The following is an 8971-nucleotide window of genomic DNA, read 5'->3' as shown; positions in this document are numbered from 1 at the left end:
TAAACTAGGGTTTCTTAACCTTGGGCCCCCAGACGCTGTCGGACTACAACTCCCAGAATGCCCAGGCATGGCTGGGGATTCTGGGAGTTGTGGTCCTCTTAACATCTGGGGGCCCAGGGGAAGAAACCCTGCTAGACACCCATCTCTGAAGACGCGGGATGGGCCTTTGAGCTCCGCTGGAAAGAGCGAGGCCCCGTAGATTTATTCTTAATTAATTATCTTAATTTATTCTGCTTCTGCCCGCCCAAGGAGGCGCCCACGGGAGACCCCGCTCGCTCTGGCCGCTAGGCCTTGTGGGAGGCTCCTCGCGCCCCTTGGCGCCAAGGCGCGTGATGCATTGTGGGTCGCCCCCGCCCCCTGGCCCGCCCCTTGAGCCGGATCGCGTTCTCCTGGGCGCCTAACGGTTGCTGGCGGGGGGGCGTGGCTTACGCGTGGGTCACGTGGGAAACCCTTTGAACCGTCTTTCCTCCCGGCCGTGTCTTTTCACTTCTTAAATCATCATGAATTAAAAAAAAAAAAAAAGGCGCCCTTCCAGCAGAAAGAAGCCTTGTCGCCCGTGCGGTGAGGGTGGGGGAGGGGACTACTTTTTTTGCGTGGCCGCTCCTCCTCCTTCCGGGCGAGCGCCGTCCCCCTCCGCCGCGAGCCACCCCGCGCACGCGCCCTGGGGACTGGACTGGGCGAGAGCGCGGAGGGGGGCGGGGCTCCGGCGCCCCGCCTCCACCAACGGCGTGGCGCGCTGAGAGCGTGGCGGAGGGATCCCGGCGCAGGGGCGGGTGAGGGCGCGCGAGGCGGGCGCCATTTTGTGGCGGCTGAGGCAGGCGAGGAGGCGCGCTGTGGTGGTGGCTGCTGCTGCTCTTCTCTCTCTCTCTCGTTCTCCCCCCCCCGCCCGTCCCGTTATTATCATTATTCCTCGTCGCCTTCGTCTCTCTCTCCCTTTTATTATTATTTTTTATCCTCCTTTTCCTTCCTCCTCGCGCTCATTCCTTTTTTTTTTCCCCTCACACCCCCCCCCCACCGGTCTCGGGCCTCCTCCGCCTCGGGCCTCCTCTTTCCCGCCGCAGCCGCCCCCGCCCACCGCAGCCATTGCCGACCTGGCCATGTCGGGAGGCGGCGTGATCCGCGGCCCCGCCGGGAACAACGACTGCCGCATCTACGTGGGCAACCTGCCGCCGGACATCCGCACCAAGGACATCGAGGACGTCTTCTACAAGTACGGCGCCATCCGGGACATCGACCTCAAGAACCGGCGCGGGGGGCCGCCCTTCGCCTTCGTCGAGTTCGAGGACCCCCGGTGAGGAGGAGGAAGGGGGCGGGGGGGGGTTGGCGCGGCTCCCCGTGGACTACAACCCCCATCCTCCACAGGCCATTGCAGCAAGGGGTGCTGGGAGTTGTAGTCCACAGCCTAGGAGACCACATTGCTTCCCCCAACCATTTTCTCCATTAGGGGAGCCCAGAGGCGGTTGACTACAACACCTATCATCCACAGGCCACTGCAGCAAGGGGTGCTGGGAGTTGTAGTCCACAGCCTAGGAGGCCACATTGCTTCCCCCGACCATTCTTCCCTCCATCAGGGAAGCCCAGAGGCTGTGGACTACAATTCCCATCCTCCACAGGCCATTGCAGCAAGGGGTGCCGGGAGTTGTAGTCCACAGCCTAGGAGGCCACATTGCTTCCCCCGACCATTCTTCCCTCCATCAGGGAAGCCCAGAGGCTGTGGACTACAATTCCCATCCTCCACAGGCCATTGCAGCAAGGGGTGCCGGGAGTTGTAGTCCACAGCCTAGGAGGCCACATTGCTTCCCCCGACCATTCTTCCCTCCATCAGGGAAGCCCAGAGGCTGTGGACTACAATTCCCATCCTCCACAGGCCATTGCAGCAAGGGGTGCCGGGAGTTGTAGTCCACAGCCTAGGAGGCCACATTGCTTCCCCCGACCATTCTTCCCTCCATCAGGGAAGCCCAGAGGCTGTGGACTACAATTCCCATCCTCCACAGGCCATTGCAGCAAGGGGTGCCGGGAGTTGTAGTCCACAGCCTAGGAGGCCACATTGCTTCCCCTGACCATTCTTTTCTCCATCCGGGGAGCCCAGAGGCTGTGGACTACAGCTCCTATCATCCACAGGCCATTGCAGCAAGGGGTGCTGGAAGTTGTAGTCCACATCCTCTGGGGGTCCCAGATGGAGGCAGCACTGGGGGGGGGGGTTGTAGCTCTCCCCCCCTGTTTGGTTAGGACTACCACTCCCATCATCCCCACACCTGTTGGGAGGCCTGAGGGGGGGGAGTTGTCGCTTTAGCCACCCCTTTGGGGGGTGGTCCAGAGGCTGGGGACTACAGCTCCCATCATCCACAGGCCATTGCAGCAAGGGTTGCTGGGAGTTGTAGTCCACATCCTCTGGTGGTCCCAGATGGAGGCAGCATGTGGAGGGGTTGTAGCTCCCCCCCCCCTTTTGTGGCTAGGACTACCACTCCCATCATCCCCAGACCTGTTGGAAGGCATGAGGGGGTGGGTGGGAATTGTTGCTCTAGCCACCACTTTGGGGGGTGGTCCGTGCTTGGCAACCCTTGAACTAGGGATTTCTCTCCCACGCCCTGCTGGAGGCAGGAAACTGACCCCACTGCCCTATCCGGAGTCCGTCTAGCTCAGGCTTCTCTAGCCAGCCTGGCAACGGCTTCTCCGAGGTTGCAGGCAGGGGTCTCTCTCAGTCACGTTTTGGAGATACCGCCAGGACTTGCCCTGCCTGCCAACTGGCAGGCGCTCTTCCCGGAGCGGGAAACCTCTGACCCCGCCCACGTGTCGTCTCCCCTCCAAATGCAAACCAGGGTGCATCCTGCTTAGCCAACGGCACCCCGCCCGCGCTTGCTACCGCAAGACCAGCTTGCAAGGCCCACGGTTTCCAAGCTGCTTTACGTTTAGCCGGGGGAGCGGAGTTGCTCTGTGTCCGTCTTGGGCTCTTGGAGTCCTCTTGAGCTGGCAGCCACCTTGCAGTCCCTCCTTGGAGCACACATGCTGGGGAGTCACGGAAAATGGAAAAGAGGCGCTTTTAAAGTGGCGGCTCTTTCCTTGGGCAACCCACCACACTCCTCTGAACCGAGCCGTGGAACGTAGGAAGCTGCCGCATACGGACCACCAGGCCCAGCTCTCCAGTGTTAGGGTTGTGACTGTTAACGGGTATGATGGGCGAAGGCTTGGCTCTCAGGAACTCTACCACAGTCTCTGTGAAAAGGTCATAAATATTTAGCAAGCAGGAGAGCAGATGTCCCTTTTCAGCCCAGCCTGGCATCCCTCCCAGTGGCTGTGGATGGTGTCTCTCTTGGGTTGCTTTATAAAGTGAGACCTTTGAGACAGGGCACCATCTTATCTTATTTATTTTATTACATAAACTGCTTTAAAAGCTTGATTTGGAAAGCAGTTTATAAAAATGTGGCCTGTTGTTATAGGCCACTGATTTTCTAAGTGGTTGTAACCCCCCCACCCACCCCCGCCAGTCAATACTTCGTCAACCACTTGCTAAATTCTCCCAGGAGGAATTGGGTTGCCTGTTAGTTTATGCAATAGAGAACCCTCTATTCTCTTTGTGTGAAACCAGTTTACTACTTGTCAACAGAAAAAGCTCATATAAACAATTTAAATAACAGTAATGTTAAAGTGACCTTTTGTGTTTCATGATGAATATGTATATAATAGAGTTAATCCTATTGTAAATCAAATACTTAAATCCAATCCAATAGTGTGGTGTAATGGGTACCATGTGGACTGAAATTCTGGAGAGACATGGGTTCGCCCATACAAAGCCACTTATTTTAAAATCCGGAGTATGGGAACAGGTCTTGATTTTAACGGCATGCTTTTCTTTTCCTCCCTCTGCAAAGACTGTTAGTAGAATGTTTTGTACACTCGGGGCTGAGAAAAACAAATGCAAGGGAGCATCTGGAAATGGGGGGGGGCAGCTTTGTCCCCCAACTTGAACTCCCAGCAGGCAGTACTCTTTGCCTAACTTCCACCTGTGGAGTCCCCCAGAGAGCTGCAGACCTGGTTTCGCCCTCCCCCTTTCAGCCCCACCCCCCCAGGTGTTTACATGGACAGCAATCCAGTCAGTGTATTTACTCAGAAACCTCTTGCTTCCCCTGAGCTGTTCCATACACCGTGCCAACGGAGGCAGCAGAATTCTGAATGCTTACTGTGTGTAAACGGGAAGGGGAGTATCTCCCAGTAGGAAAAGTTTTCTCTGGATCGTAAACTCTCACACGGCTGAAATGCTTAGCCTGAGCTTCGTCGGTCCTGATGTGCCAGCGTGCTGCAGGTGGAGGATAGTGCTAGTTTGGAACTTGATGCAGACCTCACTGGTGTGTGTATCTGCTCTGAATTGAGTACTTTCCAAGTATAAATATCTCAGAGAGAGAGAGAGAGAGAGAGAGAGTGTGTGTGTGTGTGTGTGTGTGTGTGTAACAGCACTAGCTAACTCACACACCTTTCCTCCCCTCTCCATCCCTGCACCTTTCTTGAAATAACGGAGTGTTTCAAGCCAGTCTTGTGTGGAGCAACAGGTGTCAAGTGCTCCCCTCCCAGGCTGCTCTTAAAAGCGCTCTCTCTCTCTCTCTCTCTCTCGCAAATAGCCATGCTGTTTGAACAAAAGGGTGAGGGGAATGGGCTCTTCTCCTGCACTCTGGAAAGTGGAGCGTGTTATCGATTTCATAGCGTTCTTTCGCTTCCACGTAAACAAAGAGCACAGGAAGCAAGGTCCATTAAAAGCCTGATTCGGGAAGATTCTGCACTCCTGTCCTTGTCCCTCAAGTCCCCCTCGACACCAGCAGCACAGGAACTAAAAACATGTTAAATGACACAGTCTTTGGTATCTCTCTTTTTTAACTGGCAGCAACTGTGCTTTGTGAAGGCTGCCCTTGTTTGATGTGTGAGCCTGGCACTTCCTGCACTAGCATACAACGGAGGACCCTCACAGTAGGCACCACCGGCTTGAGCACTTCCTTGATTTGAATACACCCAGCTTTTGTTCTCATATACACTATTCTTTGGGGGGGCCCCCAACAATATCATCCTCACTCCAGAGTCCCCACTTCTTCCTTTAGAAAACAAACGCCAGAAAACAGCCGGTGTCAAAACCTGTGCTTCGGCTGCTAGAGATGCACTGCTTTTTTATCTTCCTGCACCTGATGCCCCTTCAGAGCTTTGATCCCCTTGTGGTTTTAAACCCTCCCCGGCATCTGGGTGGACGGGTCCCCAGGGAATAGTGACTTGTGGGTAGGGAGTCCTGCTGGTTCGGGTTCGTGGTCTTCCTTCTGCAGCCTTAGCTGAGAGGGCGGTCCCTGAGGAGCTGCCTGGAAGGGGGCTGCGGAAGAGCGGGCTGGCGTGCAGCTTGGTCTCCGTGAGCTGGCCTCAGCGTCACGGTTCTTCTCCTTGCTGCAGGGATGCCGAGGATGCCGTGTATGGACGAGATGGATACGATTACGATGGGTACCGCCTGCGAGTGGAGTTCCCCCGCAGTGGCCGGGGCACTGGCAGGGGCGGAGGCGGTGGAGGTGGTGGTGGGGCCCCACGGGGCAGATACGGACCCCCATCCAGGCGTTCTGAGTACAGAGTGATAGTCTCAGGTAAGCGGCTTAAGCCACACCTTCCTTTGATTCTGGCCTTGAAAACGGTGGCTGGGTTGGTGTCTCCCCCTGGGCTGCCAATGGCAGCATCTCGCGAATAGTCAGCACCTTGCGTCCTGCAGATCCTGGCTTTCGGTTCTTTTAGAAGTCGGGGTTTGAAAGCTGGCGGGCCATTCCTAGTGCAGGCTCGAGCTGGAGCAGGGTTTTGAGGCATGTGGAACTCTCTGGCCTTGCAAAAAACAACAACAACCCTCTAATTCTTCTGAACTGTGTGCACATCTTTGTAATTGGTGAGCTTCTTGCCATTCGTGCAGAACTTGGATTTCTGTGGGAGAGCCCCTCCGAGAGACACGGTGGAAGCCGGCAGCCTTGCAGGACTCGGGTTCTAATGACTGGGAATCTTGTCTCTTATTCAGGGCTGCCTCCCAGTGGAAGCTGGCAGGATTTAAAGGATCACATGCGTGAAGCAGGTGATGTATGTTATGCTGATGTTTTCCGAGATGGAACTGGTGTCGTGGAGTTTGTACGGAAAGAAGATATGACCTACGCAGTGCGAAAACTGGATAACACTAAGTTTAGATCTCATGAGGTAGGTTTTCCGCTTAGTTTTGACCAGAATTGGATGCACACAGGGCTTAAAACAATCAGACTGAGGTAAGGAGGTGCAGTCTCTCTGTTTGCAGCTCTATTGAGTGCAGAACGCCTAGTTGGGTCTCCCCACCTTAAGATGCTGTGCAAGGAGATGTGCTGCTTCCCCTCCTGGTTCTTGTAAAAAAGCTCTTCAGTCTGTCAGCATGCCTGCAAAGACCACCCCAAAGCGTAGACCTTTCAATCGAAAGTTGTGTCTATTTGATAGGGAGAAACGGCCTACATCCGTGTTAAAGTTGATGGCCCAAGAAGTCCGAGTTACGGAAGATCTCGCTCTCGGAGCCGTAGTCGTAGCAGGAGCCGTAGCCGCAGCAACAGCAGAAGTCGCAGTTATTCCCCGAGAAGAAGCAGAGGATCTCCACGCTACTCTCCCCGCCACAGCAGATCACGTTCCCGCACATAAATGGTCTTTCATAGTGCTCTTTTTGTAGAACCCCCCATGTTGTATTCAGTTTTCCTTTACTCAGTACAGTCTTTCTTTTTTAAAGAAAACAATTCAAGCTGTTTTACTCAAAATTGGCTATATCTAAGTGTTGAATTGCATTCTTGTATAATATCCCTAGTGAGTATTTGCTCCTTGCCATCCACATTCCCTCACGTCTTTGATAGATTGTATTTTAACTGATGTCCTAGGCCAGGTTCTCTCCACTGCTAGTCTGCCACCCGCATTCTTCCAGCCGTGGTGTTGCTCTGTCCGATGTCTGTGTGTTCAGCTCTGGTTCCTGCAAGCTGGGGGTGTTGGGGGTGTTTGGGGTTAACTTGTCTCTCCTGGGGGAGCTTACGTTTTATCTTGCCTTTTCGTGTGTCTTTCTGTAGACATATCTGAAGAGATGGATTAAAGGATTGTGGCGCACATGTCAATCATTTTAGGATTGTCAAAAGGAGGATTGAGGAGGATCAGATCAATAATGGAGGCCATGGTATGACTCCAAGTGCTATTGTCACAGATGAAATTGGCAGTATTGACCTTATACTGAGACGAGCTGAAAGACACACGGTGCTCGCCTGTGGGTGGCTTTAGTCTCCTAACCACCTTGAGGGCAGCTTGTGGCAAGAGAGATGTTCCTGTGTAGCTCTTCCAGTCCCTGGGTGGGGGGGGGGGGGGGATGGGGGGTATCCTGTCTGCAATGCATCCTCCCTCGGTGCCCTTGAGTGCCCTTGTGAAATGCAGGTCTCTCCCCCACCTGTGGGTATAATCTCAATACTGCTCAAATCTGCATGTCCTCTGTGTGACTGATAGAGCATTGCTGTTTCACCGTCTTTAAAAGTAATAGAATGAAAGCAAACCCGTGGGGGTGGGGAGCCTTGTTGGGGATGCCTTTTTAAGTCTGCCCCCTTCAGGAACAGCCTCTCGACTCCCTGGCGAGGTTGATACTCCAGTTGACTGTTTACCTTCCAGGCTGGAGTAGAACGGGCCTTTAGTTTAGACGTGCCGTAGGTGGCGAGTCTTAGCAGCCAAGTTCTTGCAACTTCATAAAACCTTTTTTTTTGCAACCACAAAACCTGTAATGTGCCAGAGAGTAAGAAAGATTGTCAGTTACCCTGTGTAAATACTAGAATGTTGCCTCCCAGTGATTAACATTGCTAGAAATCTGAGCTTCACCATTCAAAAGCTTGTCTTGGGGAATTGATAGTTATCGATGCCCGCCTTGATTATTCGGGGGCAGACATAACTGATCATTCCCCAGAATCCTTAATTTTTCATTACGGTATCTAACTTTTTGCCTCCTCTTTTTTGGTTTTGCTGGTTATAAAGGTTTGGATTGGAGAGGGCTCACTGGATCCCAATCCTTGGAGCATGGATCATTGGATTCAAATCATAATGTGGATAGGATAGGGAGGATCAATTGCAAGGATTCATGGAGCGGGATCAAATTACCAGGAACATAGGCGTGGATTCCTGCCCCAACCAAACCGCACTCGTGTGGAGTTTTATTCAACTCAATTGGCTATTCCAAAGAATTTTTGTTCCTATTTTTGACGATTGGAGCCCTTAAGATGCCCGATGGAGTTTACATTTTTTGGTAAAAGGAGCAAAGCGAGGACCTGGAGAGGTACGCTGGAGCATTCTCCTTGGAAGGATTCAGCACGAGTAGATGGTAAATGTTAAAGGGGAAAAAGGGGGGGTTTGTTTAAAAAAAAAAAAAAAAACACCGTTCAACCAATAAGTCGTTTCTCTAAATTTAAAGACACAGAAATTGGAGGCTAAGATTAAGTAGGCTTTCAATTGGCGATTGCCTCTTTTCTTTTGACAAATAAAGTTTTATTAAAGAAGCCCATGGCTCTGTTTGGTTGAATAAAATTCCCTCTCGCCTTGCCTTGTGTCGCGGTGGAGTCAGCGGTCAAATGCCTCGGTTGTGCTCAGGCCTGGGACTGAAGTCGGCCCGAGTGAGCCCTGGTGCTTTGGACCACTGTGGGAGCAGTCTGGGCCCCGAGGAGGGCAGAGAGTGGCCTTTCTCCCCTAGGAAGCTGACCTGACTTGTGCCTTGGAGTTCTTTGAGAGATGGCACCCAAGTGTCTCCAAAGAGAGGAACGGTGTCTGCAAGAGTCCAGGTCGGACACTCCCTGCTGGTGTCGAAATGGTCTTTTGAAGGGGAGGCACGGACCTTTACGAGTCCATGGCTGGCCCCCTTGCCAAGGTCCCCTGTCCAGGCTGCCCGTCCTCGGGCTGAACTGGTCACTGCTCCCCCCCCCCCCGTGCCAGGAAAAGCCCCTTT

General features: G+C 53.4%; 1 protein-coding gene across 5 annotated transcripts; it reads left to right on the top strand.

The window, feature by feature from the left end:
- The first annotated feature begins 783 nt into the window (after nucleotides 1-783).
- SRSF1 (serine and arginine rich splicing factor 1) lies at nucleotides 784-8528 on the top strand. Of its 5 annotated transcripts, XR_008311873.1 has the most exons (6): nucleotides 793-1291; nucleotides 5422-5606; nucleotides 6023-6195; nucleotides 6463-6660; nucleotides 7071-7174; nucleotides 8011-8528. XR_008311873.1 is itself a non-coding variant. In XM_053275630.1 (5 exons), exons 1-4 carry the CDS (start codon nucleotides 1098-1100, stop codon nucleotides 6655-6657), a joined length of 747 nt encoding a protein of 248 aa, XP_053131605.1. In that variant the 5' UTR covers nucleotides 793-1097; the 3' UTR covers nucleotides 6658-6660; nucleotides 7071-8528. The 5 variants fall into 5 exon arrangements, 3 of the variants coding, with proteins under 3 accessions (XP_053131606.1, XP_053131605.1, XP_053131604.1); XR_008311874.1 differs by lacking the exon at nucleotides 6463-6660 and having other exon boundaries at nucleotides 787-1291; XM_053275630.1 differs by having other exon boundaries at nucleotides 7071-8528.
- The last annotated feature ends 443 nt before the right edge of the window (nucleotides 8529-8971 follow it).

This window comes from Hemicordylus capensis, chromosome 12, assembly GCF_027244095.1.
Source record: "Hemicordylus capensis ecotype Gifberg chromosome 12, rHemCap1.1.pri, whole genome shotgun sequence".
Classification (NCBI taxonomy): domain Eukaryota; kingdom Metazoa; phylum Chordata; class Lepidosauria; order Squamata; family Cordylidae; genus Hemicordylus; species Hemicordylus capensis.
Note: the sequence above shows the minus strand (reverse complement) of the source record. Positions and strands in the feature narration are given on the sequence as shown.

Bases quoted from the DNA above. Each gene is read 5' to 3' on its own strand.
- SRSF1 (XM_053275630.1), top strand. From the start codon at position 1,098: ATGTCGGGAGGCGGCGTGATCCGCGGCCCCGCCGGGAACAACGACTGC. The intron at 1,292-5,421 runs GTGAGGAGGAGG...TCCTTGCTGCAG, and splicing joins GTCGAGTTCGAGGACCCCCG to GGATGCCGAGGATGCCGTGT. The intron at 6,196-6,462 runs GTAGGTTTTCCG...TCTATTTGATAG, and splicing joins CTAAGTTTAGATCTCATGAG to GGAGAAACGGCCTACATCCG.